This window comes from Sitophilus oryzae, unplaced genomic scaffold (assembly GCF_002938485.1).
Source record: "Sitophilus oryzae breed Bouriz unplaced genomic scaffold, Soryzae_2.0 scaffold_1059_pilon_pilon, whole genome shotgun sequence".
In the NCBI taxonomy this organism is placed as follows: domain Eukaryota; kingdom Metazoa; phylum Arthropoda; class Insecta; order Coleoptera; family Curculionidae; genus Sitophilus; species Sitophilus oryzae.
The window spans coordinates 2,404,989-2,429,238 of NW_022145681.1; the positions used below are offsets into that span (position 1 = coordinate 2,404,989).

General features: G+C 32.6%; 1 protein-coding gene across 1 annotated transcript in view; it reads left to right on the forward strand.

The window, feature by feature from the left end:
• Window positions 1–24,250, forward strand: part of LOC115876632 (synaptotagmin-7) — a 656,049-nt gene that overhangs the window by 622,143 nt on the left and 9,656 nt on the right. The window contains exons 6-7 of the mRNA XM_030892482.1: window positions 5,013–5,181; window positions 14,463–14,675. Of these exons, the coding sequence (XP_030748342.1) occupies window positions 5,013–5,181; window positions 14,463–14,675 (382 nt within the window). The remainder of the gene's footprint in view (window positions 1–5,012; window positions 5,182–14,462; window positions 14,676–24,250) is intronic.

The following is a 24,250-nucleotide window of genomic DNA, read 5'->3' on the forward strand; positions in this document are numbered from 1 at the left end:
TGGAGAGAGCCCTATATGCGGTAAATGACTTTTTTGTTATGTTTAATCATACCTACAAAGAACGTCTTAAACAATAAGTAAGCTCACAGAACACACAATCCTCGGCCATGGAGAAAAATTGAAGAGAGAATAAATAGTATGGATAATTTTAAAATATTTTTTTTAGTTTAAAAGATCAACCCGTTTGCTTATTTTCAAACTATGTAGTTGAATATATTTTAAGCAAAATGCTGTATAATTTTTGGCTCGGTAAATATTCTAATTAGATTTCCTATAAATTCAAGATATGCCACAGTATGTGCATATCAATTTCACGTTATTGTGATATACCCCCAACATCGTTAATCAATTATCAACATTAAACGGTCAATATTTTCTTTGTTATGATTAGTTATCCTTTTTGTTTGGATTGGAAATGACTTTGTAATTTTTTAGGTTTCTGTATTGAAAAAATCCGTAAAATGTAACTCAAACGCTAAACAATCTTATTTAGTAAGAGGCTAAAGAAACTATTTAATTACGAAAAAAAAATCCATTTTCTGAATAAGTAATAACGACGAATTTAATAATCATAATATTAAAATAAAAATGTTATTTAGCAATAAATCAATAAATTTAAGCAATAGATGTATATTATTTCTCTAGTTACCGTAACCTTGTCTATATTACTTGATTGGTACTCTTCAAAAGAATTTGTATGGATTTGATTATAATACTTTAATATACCTACTTTTCTTTTTAATATACTTATCAACATACCGACTATACAGGGTGTCTCAGATTTTAATCGGGAAAATTTAATAGACGATAGAACTTGCAAAAATAAAACAAAAAGTTCATATCAACTTGTAAGATTTAAAGCTTCCTTTTCGAGATACAGGGTGTTAAAGTTACATAAAAAAAAGAAATTAAGATATTTGAAAAACTATTTAATAGATTTTGATATAACTGGACCCGTTTTTAATACTTACTATGGGACTTAATTTGATGTAATTAGATTTAAGTTTAATGGCCATGGGCGGCGGTAGGGTATCACTGTTAAATTATAAAAGGAAAAAAATAGGCACGCCACTGCTTTTTTAGAAGTTTAATATTATTTTTGGATTTAGTAATTAAAAATATCATTTTTATGTCTCCTGACTTTTTTGTCTATCTTGCTTACTTCTTGAGAAAAAAATTAAATTCATTTATTCGCTCCACTCTGGACAATAAATTAAATAATAATGGTTAGTACCAACAATTACAATAATTGTTAGAATTGATAACCACTAACATCAACGCATTGGTTTATGGTATTGTTGCTGTCACATTAAAATCTGAGACACCCTGTATATTTATTTCAAATATGTGTTGCTAAATGTATAAATTTATTTTTTAATATTATATCTTCTTTATATTTGGATCAATAGAAAACAAAAATTAGTTTGTTTTTTGTTTGTTAATCCAGTTCGATTTCATTCTTTGATAGATGGTTATTATTAATTTTGATTAACGTCATATATTTTGCTGTTGTTCAAGTATCGCATTTTCCGATAACTATTTTTGAGCTAAATAAATATTTTATTTAACATTTTAAAACAGCAAAAACTATATCGTTAATTAAAATTCTATAAATTTGACTGAATTTATTATTTTGAGTCTTGAAATTGTTATTACAAACACTAAACCTTTTTCTTATATGCAATAATCCATCAAAACTGTTCATACTATTATACTCCATTTCCAGTTTGATACCATTTCCATGTGTTACAGCTTTTCGTAACAAAATTGGAAAATCCCTTATGGAGTTCAATTTCCGTATCAGCGACTTGAAAAAAATAAGTAGAACCCCAGGCGCTGTATATTTCTAACAGCGTATAATATTGAAAGGGTTCTGAAAACCCTTCAGAACGATCAAGTTTTCGGGTTTCGCCTTATCCAAAAGAGCTTATCGGTGGAATGTTTACGAAATGAGGATGGAGAAATGTCAGTGAACCATTTCATAGCGATACTCTTAAAATGGAGTATCTATACTATCTCCATAAAAAAGCCACGCAACATTACTGTCTATCAATATTTTTAAAAAGGAAATTATAATGGATCTCATAAGATAGGAAAAGCCATACTGATATATTGCGTATAGCTTTCGAGCGCTTCTGTATTATTATAAAATATACATTATAAAAGATAATATTTAATCTTCTCGCTGTAAATCCTGAATATAAAAGCTACACAGCAATATATAGTACGAGAGCTAGCAACGTCGGAAAAACAAGCATGCGGTCGGTCTGGCTGCCGGTAAACGTTGCGTTCCCTACTGCGGATTGAAAGAAGATCCTATATTTTTATTAGTCCTTTAAATTCTAGTATTGAATATAAACCGACCGAGTCTCCATAACTCAGTGCGTAGAGTTTCCGGCTACGAACCGAGGAGTCAGAGTTCGAATCGGGGTCAGTGCAAAAACTTTTTTATTTTATTTTCGTTTATGTTCTGATAGTAAAGTATTAAATATTTTTTTTTGAATCACCAGAATTATTTAATACTTTACTATCAGAATATAAACGAAAATAAAATAAAAAACTCTTTGCCCTTGCCCAGATTCGAACTTTGAATCGTCGGTTCGTAGTCGGAAACTCTACGCACTGCGCTATGGAGACATGTTCGATTTATATTCAATACTAGAAGTCATAGGATTAAATTAAAAAAAATATAGGAACTTCTTCCGATGCGCAGTAGTGAACGCAACAGGTATCGGCAGCCAGACGGGCCATGCTGTTTCAGAGAGCATAGTAAAAGATATATGAAAGAGCCAGACGTCTTAAAATACTCTTTCGAAAACGTCGCTAGCTCTTAGATCGGTAAAGCTTTCGAGAGCTTCTGTATTATTATAAAATATACATTATAAAAGATAACCTTTAATCTTCTCGCTGTAAATCCTGAATATAAAAGCTACACAGCAATATACATATAGGTATCATACAGATTTTATTAAAGCAAATTTCAAGATAATTGGCCCAACCAGTGAACATCATCACTAGTCAGTTAAGAACCATGACAAAAATCAAATCGCACCAAAAAAGAAACATAAATTTCTCATCTAGTTAGAATTTGGAATCCCTATTTAATTCAACAATAGTATATTGTTTTATTAGGAGTAAAAATGATATTTTTTTACGTCAAGACTGTACTTTGACAATACAGGCGAAACACAAAAAATCAGTTTTGCTCTAAATAGAACATGTTATTTGTTTTTAAACATTACAAATAATTTTTTAAACAATTTTAAACGTTTCAAAAAATTTTATAATAAGATTTAAAAGTAATACCTTGTATGTAATGATATATCGAGGAAGCTATGGTTACGGGTTGGTATGTAGTTGTTTTGAAAATTTGGATTTTTATTAAGGCTGTATTCCGTTGCAAATACATACCAGGCGAGCCACCGGTAAACCGGTAAACTACAGTAAAGAGCGGTTCCTGAAAAACGTCGGTCTGATACGGAACGGTTTGATAAAATACTGGAAACGTCTAATATTTACGTTTTCTAAATTTCAATACCTCTGTTATAAAATTTATCTTTTATGTATTTTTAATGTACCTATTATCTACTTTTACGTTTACTTCTTCTTTTCAGTGGAGTTTAATATTGAAAAGTACTAATAAATAGTACAAGTATAAGTACAATAATAAAAGTACTAGTATAATAAACTGTTAAACTCGTTAGGCAGCTCAAGTGAAGATTTGCAGGTTCAATATTAAAACAGATCAATAATAAACAAACAAATCTAATCAATATTTATATTTCTATAGCTTACAAAACATTCACGATTACTTGTTGTCTTGTTTTTCATGTTTTCTTTAAATGTTCCTGACTTTAGGAAACAATGGCCCTAAAAAGTCATTCTATTTAGTTAATGAAATTTATTTACCTTTACTACCTACCTCCATTGCTTTTGGATGTAAATACAAAATATTATTACAAATTTTATAAATTAAATGAGAATTTCACTCGAACTTATAATAATATTTGCTTGATTTCTGTCACATAAATGACATTGATTGATAAATAAAACCAGAAAACCCAGCCTTCTCGCGCTGGTTAATTTGGTGACAGTTATAACCGAATTTTTCAGGAACCGTGTTCCGTAATAAGAAAACTTTCAGGAAAGCGATAGAAACGGAACATAAAACCATAACCAAGGTAAGCAACGGAATACACCCTAAGTCGGTCCCACACGATGTGGCAAACACCTTCCAACGTTGGACTTTTGCTAAACATTTGCCACATCGTTTAGGAGACATACTTGTTAATTGCAAAATTGCCAAAACCTGCGCCAAATGTTGGTTACAACGTTGAAACCAACGTTGACAAGCCGATTTTGAGTAATTTAAGAAAAACTGTATCTATTTTTAAATTAAAACTGAACAGGTAACAATGCAAAACCAGACATATGTCAACGTACCTTAAGTTATCATCCTATAATTTTGTCAATGTCAAATTGTATTTTTTAAACGTTAAGCTTTTACCTCATTCAAACCTGTTTTAAATTGCAAAAATACATTTCCAGGAATTTCGAAAAATGCCTTTCGTAAACCTATGTACTTAACGTAGTAATGTAAACAGCACAACGAATTAGATTTGACAATGATAAATTCATAGGTTAACAACTCAAAGTATGTCGACATTTGATTGGTTTTACACTGTTACCTGTTTGATTTTAAACCAATTTTAATTTAAAAATAGATGCATTTTTTCTTAAATTACTTAAAATCGGCTTGTCCAAAATTATTCAAATTTGGCATGAGTATTCAGAATAGGTAGACCTCTAAATCACCTATTTACGATTTATTTTTAAACCTATTTACTATTTACGAGCTGTAAAATTAATAGGAGAGCCAATATTTGAACAGTTCAAAATTTGCAAGGGATTTCCTGTTTCCAACGACCCCCCGATATATTGATAAACCTAGGGTGCATAGACTGTGTTTATTTAATAATATCTATAAATATTAAATATTAATTTTCTTACAGGTTGATCTCAGTGAAAAGCCCTCATTCTGGAAAGCACTCAAACCTCCCGCAAAGGACAAATGTGGAGAATTACTTACCTCCCTTTGTTATCACCCCAGCAACAGCATTCTTACTCTAACATTGCTCAAGGCCCGTAACCTTAAAGCCAAAGACATCAATGGAAAATCTGGTAAGTATTTTTCCTGAAATTCGAAGGTTACTTTGAACGGCTATTCAGGTCAAGAAGGCGAGGAAAGTTTTAACATATAAAATAGAGGGAGTCCTATTTAATAAATATAATTTTTCTTAAAATCTCAGTCTTGTAAAAAGACGGCGTATATTTTCGGGTATTTCAAGTCCAAAATTGTAAATAATGACATAAATATACAGAGTTGTTCACCACATACGACACGGAGTATTTTTATTTTAGCTAAACGATTAGATTTTTACAAATTGTAAGTTTTGGGTTGGTTGAAGGACTGTTAGAGGTACAATTTAAAAATATTTTTACAACATACAGAGTGTCCCAAATCAATAAAAAATATCAAAATTGTATTTTTTTAAATGGAACACCCTGTATATTATTACATTTTTAGTTTCTACGATTAAAATAAAAGTAGATTTGATAAAGGTTATCACCCTTAAACCTTACCGTTTTTGAAACATTTTCAATTTCGTGAAATTGCCGTAAAAATTTCAAGGCTTCATTTCTCCAAGGGTATCAAAGTTTTTAATACTAAATATTTACTGAAGTTTAATTATTGATTAGTTTTTGTGTTGCAATAATAAAAATAATACTACTTCATACAGAGTGTCTAAAAATTTATTTTAAATTATTTCTGGCTTTAAACGACAATAACTTGTTTAATTTAAATGGAACATCCTGTATATTTTATGAGAATCAGATGCACAATTTAATTGTCCATCAAATTGTATTGTACCATTTTTTACCTATCTCTTCAAGGTTTCGTAGAAAATGCGTTTTCTAATAATTTAGACCTCATTTATCAATATACCCATGGAATATTGACATTTTAGATTGTTTTTAAAACAACAAATGTACAAAATGTACAGGTGCTAAAAAAGATAATATTACCAGTCTATTTGTATACAAAAATAAAACTATTTAAATCTTCATAAAAGACTATACCATTAATTAAATATACCACCAGTATTTCCGCCCAAATATTAATTAATTACATATTTAATTGTGTTAGTTAATAAATTATTCTAAATAAATGGGGATTTGGAATCAGAAATCAATATAATAATAAGTTATGAAAATGAACATCTCTGTTGTTATAAACAAGCATTCCTAAAAAAATGAAATAAAATTTTTAAGGTGTTACTTTTTACCACACTGTCTAATATACATACAAAATTCAGTTTTTAGTGTTTGGAGCAATTATTATTAATCAATGCAAGCAGTCCATTAATGTAGTTTGAATACTGGAATCATATTAATTGGTCCTTTCTATAAATATTTAAACATTTTTTTTATTTGTTAATGACATAAACGAACTATATCGACAATATTGGTATCTGTACCCTTTAAAAATTTGTTACGTCTTTAAAAATTATCTAAAATGTCAATATTCCATGGGTATTTTGATAATTGAGGTCTAAATTATAAGAAAATTTATTTTCTACGAAAACCTGAAGACATAGGTATAAAATGATATAACATAATTTGATAGACAATTAAATTGTGTGATTCTCATAAAATATACAGGGTGTTCCAATTAAATTAAAGAGTTATTACCGTTTAAAACCAGTTATTATTTAAAATAAATTGTTAGACACTCTGTATAAGATAGTATAATTTTTATTATTGCAACACAAAATTTAGTGAATAGAAATACCTCAGTACAATATTTGGTTTTTGGTTTGGTTTATAATTATTACTGTATTTTGACAAAAACCTAAATATTTCAAAAACGGTAAGATTGAAATGCGGTAAACCTTTATTTTAATCGTAGAAATTTACCTTTATTTTAATCGTAGAAACTAAAAATGTAATAATATACAGGGTGTTCCATTTAAAAAATATAACTTTGATATTTTTTGTTTATTTGGGACACTCTGTATCTTGTAAAAATATTTTTAAATTGTAGCTCTAATAGTCCTTCAACGAATCCAAACAATTTCCAAAACAATTTGCAAAAATTAAATAGTTTAGCTACAATACTCTATACTATTGTGGTTCAGAGATATGTGATTGGCATGTTTGCTAGACAGTTAACTTTAACTAAGTCTATACGAATAGTATTGCAACCGAATCATTAATATTAGCCAATATTAACTGCATAAACTTGATTAAGAACATATTGCCAACATAATATTAATTACATTTTTTATATTCTTTGGAAATTTGAAAAAAAAAATCTGATACAGCGTAAAAAGGGTATTAATGTTTTCTGATAGGAAGCAGCAATCTCGATATATGCCAGAACACATGATAAATGATGTAGATGTTTTTTTACTCTACCCTAAGAAAAACCGTTATGCCATAATTCTCCTGCGACCCATTTCCCATTTTCAGATTGTATAAAGCCTATCCTTCATAAAAAATCCTAATATGTTTAGCTAAATATCCCTTACACATTCTAAAACAAAAACATTGTGAGATAACGTTCCTATCGCATGTATAAAAAGAGTTTCTTTTGGTCGAGCACGATGTATCGAACGTATATTTTTATATAAAAAAAGTCTTTACAGAAATAACTAGTATATATTTGTATGTGCCACTAGTTAGTACTTGACACTTTAAACAAACGATAGAAAAGAGTATAACAATAGTAATTTTGCTGAAATTGGTAAAATGTTCATTTTGGTTTCCAAATTATAAATTACTGATTTTCATATATGATCAATCTCTTAATGGTCAATATTAATTAATTCTAAAACTAACATAATTTATTATACTAATATCTACTCTATAAAAGTTATAAGGGAACCTATTAAACTTTCGTAGAGAATAGGGTGTAAAACAAATTTACAATACGATGATAGAGTTTCATAGTTTTTTTGTAGACTATAAGATAAAGGAGCAGTAAATTATGGGGGTATGCTATAAATTACAGTTATTTTAATTGATATCGTCAGTGAAACGTGATAACCTGCTAACTCCATCTTTTACGTTAATAAGTTTTTTATACCATTAGAAAGAGAAAAAAATACTCTATAAGTAGGGAAAGCAAATAATTTTTCCCATTAAAGAAAATTTGCTTTTTTAACTCAATAATATCTGCTAACTCCCAATGATCTGAAATAGCCACAGAAATGCTGCTATCTCCGTAATTTCCGTTACAATCACGCTAAAGTAAACACACGGATTCTTACTCGTATGTTTCTTTAGTACAGTACGTCGATCCAGGGTCGCACTAGACCAAAGTGGTTCGGGTTGGAAAGTAAGGAGGGGTCCGTGTGGATTTTTTTGCGTATTTTTTCGCCTTACGTTTTTGGTCAATTTTTCCCTATTACATAAATATATATATATAGGGTGAGTCTTAAATAAGTACAAATATTTTTAGGGGTAGTATATTTCGACCCAAGAAACACGATTATGAGTTTTTTGCGCGATTTTTTTTTAAATTTGGAATTTTTTAAAAAAATCCAATTTTTTTTTAATTTTTAGTTTAAAAACATACTTTGTTTGTAATATGGCAACATAGGTAGTAGATTAAATTTGCAAGAAAGAAAATCCAATGATTCTCAAAATTATAGCAAAAAATTGGAAATTTTAAAAGTGAAATAACTCGGTTGTTTTGGATTTATTTGAAAAAACGGTAAAGATGTTCTTTTATCGAGATTTACCAGCCCTGAAAATATTTGCACTTATTTAAGACTCACCCTGTATAGAAATCAGGGAACTACCCTAATGCAATGTAATCAATTTTTTTTTTGGACTGCTTCTAGACCGACGATATCTACATATATAAAATTCTAATGTTTATCTGTGTGTCGTCTCTACTGAAGTAACGACTTCCTCTAGACAGATGCTTTTTTTACTAAAAGATTGGCTCTTCTAAAAACTGCCGTCGCCGGATTTTTTGTTTTTCATTTAATTAAAAAAAAATTAAAAGTATTTTTTTCCTGATGTCGTGGCGGATGCGCCAGGCTTCAACTAGTTATAAATATATGGTTATGAATATCATATTTTTTAAATTTAATTGACTATTTCTAAATCTGTTTGTGTAGGTAATATTCAATTCTATTTTCAAAATTTCAAAAAATAAAGGTTGCTATCTCCAGAAGTATATTTTTATTTCTTATTTCTGCAAGACGATTATCTGCTATCTCCCTATTGTGTCTGAAAAAAATGATGTAACACGAAATGTTCAATTTTATTGTTCCCCAGCAAATAAAATTCTTATCTCTTTATCATATTAACGCATGAAAATACTTCCTACATGTGTACATATTTTTCTGTACCGTTTTTTTTCCGTTTTTACATATGTTTTGTACCGTTTGCTCTCCTGTAATATTAGAAATAATGGAGTTAGCAGTTTATCACATTTCACCGACGATATGATATATTTATATTATGTAAAATATTTTTGAGAAAGCAACTTTAGTATTGTTTAGATAATTGATATCGAAATTATATTATCAAATAATTAATTGAATCAATCAATTTTATGAACTAGTCATTAATATTTTTGTTTAAACTATCTAAAATTATGTGGATAATTTCTAAATTGATGTTTATAGTATTAAAGATATGTCAATGAAAATTATCAATATTTCATTTTATTTTCATAATTGAAAGTCTACGGTACTATTATTATATTTTATATTATATCTCATACGAACTTCTCACATATATCTTTTTATTTTGTATGTAATATAGAATTTATAATGTATTATAATTAATTTAGCGATAGATACGTACTTAGAAAATTACTAATTCAATTTTAAAGAAAATGACTAACAGTCTGTAATAAATACATTTACATATTTTAAGCATTTAATTCTTAAATGTTTCATTTTATATTTAGTTTATAATTTGGTAAGTTGTGATAACTTGACCCAATTAAAGCAATATTATCTTATATTCATAATTCGAGAGAATATGATTCACATTTTATTTTTTTAGTTTTTCTTATTCCTATTCTGAGCCTTCCTAGATCTGGAATGCTATTAGGAAATGTGCATCTTTTTTCATCTGTGCATAGATACAATCGGTAATAACAAAAAACCGAAGAAAGCTTGAAAAAAGAGTAATTCAAAATTTTGGAAAATTATTTAAGTAGAATAAATAATACACATGAGAAGTTTTCTATTATTAAGTTAAGGATATTAATTTTTATTTATATATATAAAATTATTTGGTTTTTATACTTGATTATTGATATTAATGTATATTCTATTCAACGACTCAAGAAAGATTGCGACTCAATTGTCACTGTCAGGGATCCTCCACGTTGCAGAAGCTATAGTTGCAATTATACTTATTAATATTGTATATTATAGAAAATAATAAATATAATTATAATATTTATATAATTCTTAGTATTTACAGAATATATTATGTAGTTTTTCGGTAATACATTAATAAAAGTATTGGTTGGGATTAACATTTTTCTGACACTCTAACACACTATTTGATTTTAGTGTAAATTTCCAGATAACGGATTCTTCCTTATATTTTAAATGAGTTTTTGAAGTGAAACTTCTTTACGCGCGATGGGAGTAAAAGCATTTTGCTCATTCGGTAGCTTAGAATTAGAATTATTAGAGTTACGCAACTCGCATTTTCATTTAGAGGACATATTTATTTCAAACCAATAATCAATGAGAATATTTCTATAATTTATCAAAATTACTGTAAACCACTATAAATACAAATTGTTGGTTAAGTTCAAAAACGTTTCTCTTCTTAAATAAACACGTTAACATTATTAGGCATTTGCATAAAAGTGTGTATTTTGGGTGGTATTCCACAAAATTTAATGGTCAGTATTAATTAATTCTAAAACTAACATAATTTATTATACTAATATCTACTCTATAAAAGTTATAAGGGAACCTATTAAACTTTCGTGGAGAATAGGGTGTAAAACCAATTTACAATACGATGATAGAGTTTCATAGTTTTTTGTAGACTATAAAATAGAAGAGCAGTAAATTATGGGGGTATGCTATAAATTACTGAGTTATTTTAATTGATATAATATACATATTATGTAAAATATTTTTAAGAAAGCAACTTTAGTATCGTTGAGATAATTAATATTTTTGTTTAAGTTGTCTAAAATTTAAAAAAATGAATAAAACTCAGTTGTTTTAGATACATGGGAAATGAATAAAACTGGGGAGAGAGATAAAACTACTTTTTTAAGTACGAATAAATAATACACATGAGAAGTTTTGTATTATTAAGTTAAGGATATTAATTTTTTATATGTATAACATTATTTGGTTTTTATACTTGATAATTGATATTAATCTATAGTCTGTTCAACGACTCAAGGAAGATTGCGACACAATTGTCACTGTCAGGGATCCTCCCGTTGTAGAAGCTATAGTTGCAATTATACTTATTGATATTGTATATTATAGAAAATAATAAATATAATTGCATATATAATTCTTAGTATTTACAGAATATATTACATAGTTTTCGATAAAACACTACTAAAAATATTGGGTGAGATTAACATTTCTCTGACACTCCTAACACACTATTATTTGATTTTATTGTAAATCAAATAATGCCGTTTCAGTACGTATTCTTACTTATATTTTAAATGAGTTTTTGAAGTAAAATTTCTTTACGCGCGATGGGAGTAAAAATTCGAGGCCGTAGTGTGTCACGTAGTATGCTTGACCTTGACCATATCTTGACGCACGAGCTAGCGAGAAAAAAAATGCTAAGAATCGCGCAAATACCAAAAAACATTTGATTTAAAGCTAAGAAAAGCATCATAATAAACTTGATACTATACGTGGGTACCATTATCCTCTGGTTGTGTGCTAGAAAGTAAATTTTCATGCATATTTCATCGATAGGTTTTTAGCTTCTGAATAACGGTCTAAGTAAAGCATTTTGCTCATTCGGTAGCTTAGAATTAGAATTATTAGAGTTCCACAACTCGCATTTTCATTTGGAAGACATCGTCATATTTATACACTATAAATACAAATTATTGGTTAGGTTCAAAAATGTTTCTCTTCTTAAATAAATTTAAGCGTTAACATTATTAGGCATTTGCATAAAAGTGTGTATTTTGGGTAGTATTCCACAAAATTTGCAGGCTATTGAGGAAACAGAAAATGTACAAATTATAGAAATAAATTCAAAATATCATTTATATTAAAACAGCATTATATGTCACTTTTTTAGTGATGGGTTGTTATTTAACTATCTGTTATTTTATAACAATTATTTAGAAATAACATAACGCAACCGTTACTACTTCTAAAAAATAACAGATATAAAATAAGTCGGCGCTCTGCACCGCCAAGAAATTCTATGCTGCTCGAAGCAATTCCAAAAAACAACTAGTATGGATGGAAAACATGTTATTTCGTCAACCATCGATACAGGCGGCGAGACAACGGACAACGAAGTGGGGAATGCGCTACGGCGAACGTAGCTGCTTCGGTCGATACCGTCGACGGTCGTATTGGGCTTACAACATCTTAAAAAACTTGTGTCTAGCCCTAGCAGGCAACTGTTAAACCTGACCAATCACGTTAGAGTTTTTGACAAACACAAATGAATTAACACACTCTAAATAACCACGCTAACCAACCTGATTGGTCAAGCTTAATAGTTGACTGCTAGGACTAGACACTTCTCTTAAAAATAATAAGATATAAAGGAAGCAGGTTTTTTGAAACAGTTGCGGGCATAACGCCTGGCGGTCGAGATAACAGGAGTGGGAAAGGAACGCTGCTGCATCGGTCGATTGTCGATAACAGTACGTTAAGTTTCAATATTTAGGTATTTATTTATTCTGAAAAATTTTCAGAATAATATTTTAAGATTTTTTAAAAATGTATACAGGGTGTTTTGAAAAATCTGGTCATTGATTAATCACGATCCCGCTTAAAGCCCTTGACGTAAAAAGCTGATTTTTGGAAAACGGATTGACTTTAGGGTGTAGAGGTTCGATAAGAAGGGATTTTTCGAAACTCGAATTCTAAGGGGGTAAAACCACCCTCAAATATTAGAATATTTTTTATTTAAAAACCGGTGAGTTTTTCGGAAAAACTCTTAATCACGTATATTTTATTTCGTTGTTTTACATATTTTAAGATTTTTTTTAAATATATACAGGGTGTTTCATAAAATATGACCATTGACTAATCACGATTCTGCTTAAACTGCTTGACGTTTAAAGCTGATTTTTGGCAAACGGATTGACTGTGGGGTGTAGAGGTTCGACAAGGAGGGGTTTCTCGAATCTCAAATTCCAAGAGTGTGAAAACGCCCTTCAAATATTACAATATTTGTTATTTAAAAAACGGTTAGTCTTTCGGGAAAACGCTTGGACATGCATAATTTATTTTGTTTTTTTACATATTTTGAAATTTTTAAAAAAATCATACAGGGTGTTCCAAAAAGTTGAGTAATTGATTAACCACGATCCTGCTTAAACTGCTCGACGTTTAAAGCTTATTTTTGGCAAATCTGAGAAAATTTTATCCAGTTTGTATGTTAATAGAAATTCTTGCTTTGCTTTATCATCACCATTACAAATTATTAATTTGACGCGAACGAAGTTACGGGTACACGCTAGTGTAAGTGTAAAATTAGTTCGAACTCTAGTGTGTAGTTGGTTTACTTATGAAGAATATACTACACATTTTCTTATATTGCTATTTTTTGACCGCAAATGGTAAAATTATAACTAAGAGCTTCTCGCCCGTCGAGTGAGATGCACCCTGTACACTGCTACGCAATTCAGGATCTACGCGTTTGAGGGGCAAGGCGTAGGTAGATCGGAATGTATACGTATAGACGAGTGGCGGAATTTTGGCTTTTTTATATCGCAATTTGTAAACAGCGCTTATTTGTAAACAACGACCGTTTTTAGAGAGGTATTTTAGATAACAATCGATATTTAGAAATGTTTTGACACCCTGGAAATACTACCACCGAGCATGTCATTGTGACAACTTGCAACTGCGTTAATACGCCTGGCAGTGACCACCTCATACTCTTTCGGATATTTAGCAATAAAATAAAGAAACCTGTTATTTTTAAGCTGTTATTTTAAGCTGTTTTTTATAAATAACTATAACAGTTTCAACTGTTATCTAAAAATAACAGTTTTGCCCATCACTACACTTTTTCAAGCATCTCCAAGCTGTTTGTAAGAAATTTCACTTCATATATACGCACATAGTGCACACACAATTGTTTTTAAACTTACTTGATACGGTTTGATTTCAATCTGATTTGTATTTATATTGAAGGGATTTGTTTTTGAGTTTAATATATTTTTTCTTGATCTACAGATCCGTACGTTAAAGTTTGGCTGCAATTTGGTGACAAGCGAGTGGAGAAACGTAAAACCGCCATCTACAAGTGTACTCTCAATCCTGTCTTTAACGATTCCTTCTCTTTCAATGTACCTTGGGAAAAAATAAGAGAATGCTCTTTAGACATTATGGTTATGGATTTCGATAACATAGGAAGAAATGAGCTTATTGGAAGGATATTATTGGCCGGTAAGTAACCTAGTACCTGTGCTAGTACTAATCTACTTATAACTACTTATAAATATTCCTTTATAGACTAAACATAACACCATGCTATTTTGCAAACTTTGTAAATAATAAATATATCTAATAATATCAGCGTTTCAAGACAATGTTAATGATAAATAATATGAAATTAAATAATCATTTAAATAGTGTAATTATACATATACAAAGTTGTTCACCACATACGACACGGTGTATTGTAGCTAAACGATTAGATTTTTACAAATTATTGTAAGTTTTGGGTTTGTTGAAGGACTATTAGAGCTTCAATTTAAAAATATTTTTACAGATACAGAGTGTCCCAAATAAGTAAAAAATATTATAGTTGTATTTTTTTAAATGGAACCCCCTATATATTATTCTATTTCTGAATTCCACGATTGAAATATAGGTAAATTTGATTAGGGTTTATCACACTTAAACCTTACCGATTTTGAAATATTTTAAATTTTATGGAATTGCAGTAAAAATTTTAAGGCTTCATTTCTCCAAGGGTATCAAAGTTTTTAATATTAAATATTTACTGAAAATTATTTATTGGTCAGATATTGTGTTGCAATAATAACAATTTTACTACCTTATACAGAGTGTCCAAAATGTATATTAAATAATTACTAGCTTTAAACGGCAATAACTTGTTTAATTTAAATGGAAAACCCTGTATATTTTACGTGAATCATATGCACAATTTAATTGTCTATCAAATTTTATTATACTATTTTTACCTATCTCTTCAAGTTCTCGTAGGAAATGCATTTTCTTATAAATGAGCCCTCATTTATCACTATACCCATGGAATATTGACATTTCAGATTTTTTTTAAAGCAACATATATGTACAAAATGTACAGGTAGTAAATATTGCAAGTATACCAATTATATATACCACCATTACCAAAAATTAGTTAATTACATACTTTTAAATTGTTTTAATTAATAAAGCATTGTAAATAAATGTGGATTTGGCTCAGAAATCAATATAATAATAAGTTATGAAAATGAACGTCTCTATTTTTATAAATAAGCATTCCTCAAAAAATGAAATAAAATTTATAAGGTGTTATTTTTTACAAATCTGTCTAATACACACACAAAATTCAGTTTTTTAGTATTTGGAACAATTATTAATCATCAACGTAAACAGTCAATTAATGTAGTTTGAATACTAGGATCATATTAATTGGTCCTATTTAACAAAAATATTTAAGCATTTTTTTTATTTTTTAATGAAATAAGCAAACTATATCGCCAATATTAGTATCTGTACTTTTTGAAAATTTGTTACATCTTTAAAAATAATCTAAAATGTCAATATTCCATTGGTATAGTGATAAATGAGGTCTAAATTATAAGAAAATGCATTTTCTACGAAAACTGAGATGGGTAAAAAATGGTATAATACAATTTGATAGACAATTACATTCTGCATCTGATTCACGTAAAATATATAGGGTGTTCCATTTAAATTAAACAAGTTATTGCCGTTTAAAGCTAGTAATTATTTAATAAAAAATTTTGGACACTCTGTATAAGATAGTAAAATGTTTATTATTGCAACACCATATCTGATCAATAAATAATCTTAAGTAAATATTTAGCATTAAAAACTTTGATACCCTTGGAGAATTTTTACTGCAATTTCAAAAAATTGAAAATATTTCAAAAACGGTAAAGTTTAAGTGTGATAAACCCTAATCAAATTTACCTTTATTTCAATCGTAGAATCCAAAAATAGAATAATATACAGGGTGTTCCATTTAAAAAAATAAAACTATATTATTTTTTACTTATTTGGGACACTCTGCATCTTGTAAAAATATTTTTAAATTGTAGCTCTAATAGTCCTTCAACGAACCCAAAACTTACAATTTGTAAAAATCTAATCTTTTAGCTACAATACGTGTCGTATGTGGTGAACAACCCTGTATATTATATAAATAATATTAATAATATGAATGTTAAAGTAATTGAAACGATGTTTTACCTCATCCGTAAAAATATAGGAAAATTATATTGAAAATCAATCTTATATTACTGCTCAATAATCGTTAACCTTGGAATGTTTAATATGTCTATTTATATGAATGCGCCTGCCAAATATATGATTAATATGTAATAATCTAATTAATTTAGGACAATGTAGGATAATAAATCAAATCGGTTTAATTAAAACCTACTTATCTGACTTATTTGATTTGTAGATTTATTCTAGTAAATTTGATAGCACTAATTAACAATAAATCAATTCGGGGATAAAAATATTTAATAACCAGAGATGATTTTTTAAAAAGTGAGTTAATAAACAAATAAAAATAAATAAATAACACTGGAAAAACAATATGTGCAAATTATACAAGCACAAGCACAACATATACCAGTGAATATATTATAAGTTCCAAGAATTAAAAATAAACAATTAAAAGGAACATACAAAATATGGTTCAGTAGTTTTAAATTTAAAACTTAAATAAATATAGTTAAATTTCTTTCAATAAGTGGTACACGTAAAAACACGAGTTTTGATAAATTAATATATTGTCAAGGTGTATGTGGCGCCATCTGTCGGAGAAGCGAGCAACTAAAACCGCAACGTGTCCAGAAACCTGAAGACAATATTTTGTTGTAGCGCCATCTCTTAATCAAGTCGACAAGTAAGCGAAGCAGACAATAGAATGTACTAGTAGATGGCGGACCCGTCCCGATAATTTTAGATTGTTCGCGAAACACTCACCACAGCTATATAAAAGGAGCGCTTACGACAGTTGGGGAAGTTTACAGTTTTTGAAATTTGAATATACCGCGTGGAAATTGAAAATCGGACAATTTGGTGAAGGAATCTTATAAATAGTTAGTTTGTTGTGTGTTATAAGTTAGTAATTGTGTATAAAGTGAGAAAATAAATTCGTTAAGTATTTTATCGTGAGTTTAAATAGTGGACCCACGGAATCCGTAACAATTGGTGTCGGAAGTGCGATTCAAGAGGATTTTAAGAAGAAATTAAGTGGATTGGAAGATTTTTAGACCGAATTAGAGTGTTTTTATGGTTGGTACAAGGGAGCAAGCGAAGAAAATGGAGGAAGTAAGCAAATTATTGGGCGATTTTATGGAGAATATGAGAAGAGAAAAGGCAGAAGAACAAGAGAGGCTGCGAAAAGAAAAAGCAGAAGATCAAGAAAGACTCCGTAAAGAACGAGAAGAAGAGCGAGCCCGATTAGAAAGAGAAAAGGAAGAGGAAAAACTACGACGTCAACAAGAACAGGACCGGCTTGACAAAATTTTTGAAGATTTGAAAATTCAACGACAACAAGAAAAACAAGAAGAACAAGAAAGACTACGTAAAGATAAGGAAGAGGAAAAATTACAACGACAACAAGAAAAACAAGAAGAACAGGACCGGCTTGAGAAAATTTTAGGCAATTTAGAAATCCGTCAGAAGAATGAATGGAGGGAAATTTTAGAAGATATAGAGACGCACCGCCAGAAAGAAAGACAAGAAGATCAAAACCGTCTTAAGAAGAACTTTGAAGAACTAGAAAGAAGGCAAGAAATCCACCTTCAAGAAGCCGTAGAAGATCTGGAGGAACGCCTTCAGCAGAAAATGGAAAAATTAGAGATGGACCTACACAAGACCAAGGTACAAGTAAGGACACCTGGCGTTCCTGGAACTGCGAACCTTAAGGCCCCGACCTACGATGGACAAACGACCTGGACGATGTACCACCGCCAGTTTGAAGCAGCAGCCGCTGCCAACGGATGGACCGACCAGGAGAAAGCAGCGGCACTTGTCATCGCGCTGCGTGGCCCTGCCCTGGAACTGTTGCAAACTATTCCTGCAGCCCAACAGCAGGAATACCAAACTTTGGTCGCTGCACTGGACAGAAGATATGGCGACCAACATCGACGCCAACTTTACCAGGCTCAGATCAAGACACGCCTGCAGAGGTCCGGAGAGAGTCTGCAGGAATTTGAAGCAGACTTACGTCGGCTGGTACACCTGGCATATCCAGAAGCACCGGAAGGATTTAGGGAAGAACTCGCTGCTCAGTGCTTTATCAGCGGACTGAGGGACAACGAATTAGAGAGGGCGCTGCAAATATCCCGATTTTCTACCAGCAGCGAAGCACTGGTCAGGGCGCTGGAAATCGAAGCTGCTTTTAGCGCCATCCCTAGACCGAAGATAAGATCGGTAGCGGTCGAGGAACAGCCCGAAAACACTCACAGAGGTTTGGAGGAGATGTGTAAGAAAGTCGACAAACTATGTGAGCTACTAATAAACAAGGGAGTCAGCAACACCCAGACAGAAAACCAGAGAAGATTCCAGGACATAAGGTGCTTTAGAGGTGGCAGGAATGGCCACATTAAACGGTATTGCCGCGTTCAAATGCGATCCCGTTCACCATCCAGAGAACGTAGGCACCAGGAAAACTAAAATCAGTCAATACTAAGGGGCGAGTATTGACTGGGGAGAACAGAGCCCCAAGGATTTTTTCCATTAGAAATCTAGGAAGAACCGCTGACAGTTTGGTGATCGACGGGAAAGTCAATGGAAAGGGAATCCGAATGACAGTGGACACTGGCGCTATGGTTTCGTTGGTGCGGGCTAACTCAGTGCAAGGATTGAAGCTGGTGCCTCTGAGAAGAAGAGTGTGTTTACGTACAGTTACGGGGGAAATGGCCGTTGTACGGAGAGGCTATCGTCGAACTGAAGTTAGGAAATTTGAAGTTCCAGCATAGCGTTTTAGTGGCAGATATTGAAGATGACTTCATCTTGGGCATGGATGTGATTCGTCAACATGGATTTTCGTTCGATCACCAGAGAAATATCTTAAATATTGGAAATGAAGAGTTCATGTTATCTCCAGACGAGGACCAGGAAGAATGGATGTAAGATCAGCGGAAACTGTGGTGATACCTGGTAATACCGAGAAGATCGTATTCGGTAAAGTGGAGAAAATCGCTGGGTGCTGTGTTGGACTGGTACAAAGTGGCGACAAGAAACAAGATAGGTACATAGTAGGAAAATCATTGGTGAACACCGACAAGAATATACCGATCAGAATTGCAAATGTTTTCCCGAATTGTGTCAAGATCCAAAAGGTGACAAGATAGCCATCTGCGAACCTGTAAGAAGTGTCACCCGATGTGATAAAGTGTCGTCAGCTGTTACACAAAAGGCATCCCAAGAAACACTAAAACATCTAGAACAGCCATGGGATCACCTAACACCTGAGGAAAAACAGAAGGCCAAGCAGTTCCTGCTAAAGTATGGCAGTATTTTTGAGAAGAACAACAGTGGAAGAACGGATTTTGTGAAGCACCGGATTAATACTGGTCATGCTCAGCCGATTCGACAACGTCCTAGAAGGGTGCCCCTTTCCAAACAACAAGAAATGGAGACAATGGTAGATAAGATGCTAGAAGATGGAGTTATCGAAGAATCATCGAGTCCATGGTCATCTCCTGTTGTTTTGGTGACGAAGAAAGATGGTAGTACACGATTCTGCGTGGACTATCGGAAGCTCAATGACGTCACTAAGAAGGACAGCTACCCACTGCCACGTATAGACGACACGTTAACCACACTGGCAGGTTCGTGCTGGTTCTCCACTCTCGACTTAAAGAGTGGATACTGGCAAGTTGGTCTGGACGAGGAAGACAAAGAAAAGACGGCTTTTTCTACAGGAAACGGACTATACCAATTCAAGGTCATGCCGTTTGGATTATGCAATGCTCCAGCCACTTTCGAACGTCTCATGGAGGTGGTGTTAAGAGGATTAACTTGGAAAACGTGCTTGGTTTACCTCGACGATGTATTGGTTATGGGAAGAACTTTTGAGGAGCATTTGCGAATTTAGAAGAAGTCTTTGGCCGCATACGGAATGCTCACCTGTACTTGAACCCGAAGAAGTGTAGCTTATTCCAGCGACAAGTGGAATTCTTGGGTCATGTAGTCTCGGCAGACGGAATTTACACCGACCAGAAGAAAATCGCTGCGATCAAGGATTGGCCTAAACCTCGCGACAAACATGAACTTAGAAGTTTTCTGGGTTTATGCACCTATTACAGAAGATTTGTCAAGGGATTTGCCAATATAGCTGCACCCTTACATAGACTTACAGGTGATGAAGTCGGCTACGAATGGAACACCGATTGTGATGTAGCCTTTGGAAGACTTAAGGCGGCTTTATGTTCAAGTCCTATTCTAGCCTACCCGCAACAACAAGGGAGGTATATCCTGGATACCGACGCCAGCAATATCGGCATAGGTGCAGTGCTATCACAAGTGCAAGATGGCGAAGAACGAGTGATAGAATATTACAGTCGAGTTCTATCCAAACCAGAAAGGAATTACTGCGTTACCCGGAAGGAGCTGCTAGCAATTGTGAAGGCAGTTGATCATTTTCATAAATATCTGTACGGCCAAGAATTTTTAATTAGGACAGATCATGCGGCTCTCAAGTGGCTTATGGAGATGAAACAACCTGAAGGTCAAATAGCACGATGGCTCGAGAAGCTCCAACAGTATCACTTTACCATCCAACATCGTGCTGGAAAAATGCATGGTAACGCAGACGGTTTATCCAGAAGACCCTGTCAAACCGATTGTAAGCACTGCTGTAAAACGGAACAACGTGAAGGCACTGTCATGATAAGGAGTTTTAAACTTGGAACCGATGAACAGTGGACGACGACACAATTGAGGAAAGATCAAATGGAAGATCCAGACATCGGAGCAATACTACGGCTCAAGGAAGGTAACGGCGAGAGACCACCGTGGCAGGATATTGCGGACAGAGGGCTCGTTTTCAAAGCTCTCTGGGCTCAGTGGAATTCACTGGTTATTGAGAATGGATTGTTAAAGCGCACATGGGAAAGTGCGGATGGCAGCACAGTAACAACTCAGTTACTGGTACCAAGGAAGAAAGTTACCCAGGTATTGGAAGAAATTCACGGTGGTAAAACTGGAGCCCATCTTGGGGTAAACAAGACCTTGAGCAAGCTGAGAGATCGCTTTTACTGGGTGGATTATTGCGAAGATGTCAAGAAATGGTGTCGACAATGTAAAATTTGTGCAGCCAGCCAAGGACCAAGCACTCGATCTAGGGGAAAAATGAAACAATATAACGTTGGACTGCCATTCGAAAGAATCGCTGTTGACATTGCAGGCCCATTCCCTGAAACGCACAAGGGCAACAAGTACGTTTTAGTGGCGATGGATTATTTCAGTAAATGGCCAGAAGTTTTTGCCATTCCAAACCAAGAAGCATCGACTGTAGCTGAAGTATTGGTCAATAATGTCTTCAGTAGATTTGGAATTCCCTTAGAGCTTCACACTGACCAAGGAAGGAACTTCGAGTCAAGACTGTTCCAGAAGATGTGTGATCTGCTTGGTATTCACAAGACTAGGACAACAGCTTTACATCCGCAGTCTGATGGGATGGTCGAAAGATTCAATAAGACCATTGAAGAACACCTCTCGAAAATGGTGGCCGAACATCAAAGAGATTGGGATCAACACATACCGCTGTTCCTAATGGCGTATAGAAGTGCAGTTCACAACACCACCGGACTTTCACCATCGAAGATTTTATTTGGTCGAGAATTACGGTTGCCTTGTGACTTGGTGTTCGGATCACCAGACGACGGCACCACAAATGTAGAGGACTACGCGGATGAACTGAAGGAAAGGTTAATGGAAATTCATAAGGCCGTAAGAAGTAAGATTACGCTAGCCAGTGACCGGATGAAAGCTCGTTACGACCTCAGAGCCAATTCTACGGGATTTCAACAGGACGATATGGTATGGTTATATAACCCACAGCGCAAGAAAGGGAGGTCCCCAAAGTTAACTCCAGCATGGGAAGGTCCTTATACAGTCATCAAGAGGATAAATGATGTTGTGTACCGGATTCAACGCAGCCCTAGAAGTAAGATGAAAGTAGTTCATCTGGATCGATTGAAGAGATACCAGACAGGAACCTTGATCGGAACGATCAAATTTGAAAGGGGGCAATGTCAAGGTGTATGTGGCGCCATCTGTCGGAGAAGCGAGCAACTAAAACCGCAACGTGTCCAGAAACCTGAAGACAATATTTTGTTGTAGCGCCATCTCTTAATCAAGTCGACAAGTAAGCAGAAGCAGACAATAGAATGTACTAGTAGATGGCGGACCCGTCCCGATAATTTTAGATTGTTCGCGAAACACTCACCACAGCTATATAAAAGGGCGCTTACGACAGTTGGGGAAGTTTACAGTTTTTGAAATTTGAATATACCGCGTGGAAATTGAAAATCGGACAATTTGGTGAAGGAATCTTATAAATAGTTAGTTTGTTGTGTGTTATAAGTTAGTAATTGTGTATAAAGTGAGAAAATAAATTCGTTAAGTATTTTATCGTGAGTTTAAATAGTGGACCCACGGAATCCGTAACAATATGGACACATACCAAATCCAGATTGGAACCGTTAATAAAACTAACAAAAATTACAAAGAACAGTTTAAAGAAGGTATGTATTTTTTTCAAAGAGACCTGACTTGTAAATTAAAAAGAACGATATTCGAAATCAGCTTCTGATGACATTAACGTCCAGAGTTTTAGAAATTGTTGTGATGTATAGTGGTAGATCTATTTAGCGTTTTAGAAGCGTTTTTTCTATATTTCGGTTCTTTATACTCCGTATCCTACAGAAAATATTAAATAAAATTCAAATAACTACCAAAACCTATTAATCATTCGTTTTTTAAACTTAACTTTTATGGAATAATTCATTTAGTGAAAAATTTCTATAAAAATGATAAAGTTTGTAAATAAAGTAAAGTAAAGAAAAGATTTCAGTTAACGTCTCCTTTTTGCTGCCAGGGCTAATCTGGACGGGTCCTACTCTGTTTACGCGAAATCCGAACCGCGGTCCTCTTCGCAAAAAAATATATGGATAGTCGACTTGGCAAGTGTCTAAATCGACTCTTACTCACGAGATATCCGATCTCATCCGGCCTCGAACCAGCGTGAGTGAGCAGTGTGTGTCAATAGATTTTACACTTTTGCCTTTTTTTGGACAACAGCACTATACAGAGTTTCGAACCGGTCACCCGTCCATCCACCAGTATCGCCTTACGTCGCTTAACTTCTGTGTTCTAATGGGAACCGGTGTTTCGACGTAGCTAGGCCGTTGCCCCCGTTTGTAAATAAATTAACCATATTATTAATTATATTAGACATATCTTCTAGTGCTTATATCTTTATCTATTCTAAGAAAAAACTTCGTATTAATGTATGTCCTAAGCATCTTAAGTTCTGAGATACAGGATACAGGAATACAAGTATACAGGTATCTTTACCGACTAACGGTCTTGGTGCTGAACTACTTGCATCAAGGGTAGCTTTGTTTTGAATTTTTAAGATTCATACCTTCGTTGCTATATGAAAAGTGACCCGCGCAACATAAATTTAATAATATAGTAATAAACAATGCAAACAACAGGTAAAAATACGAAAACAAGTTAAATCACGGACTTGGATTAATAACTAAATGACATTA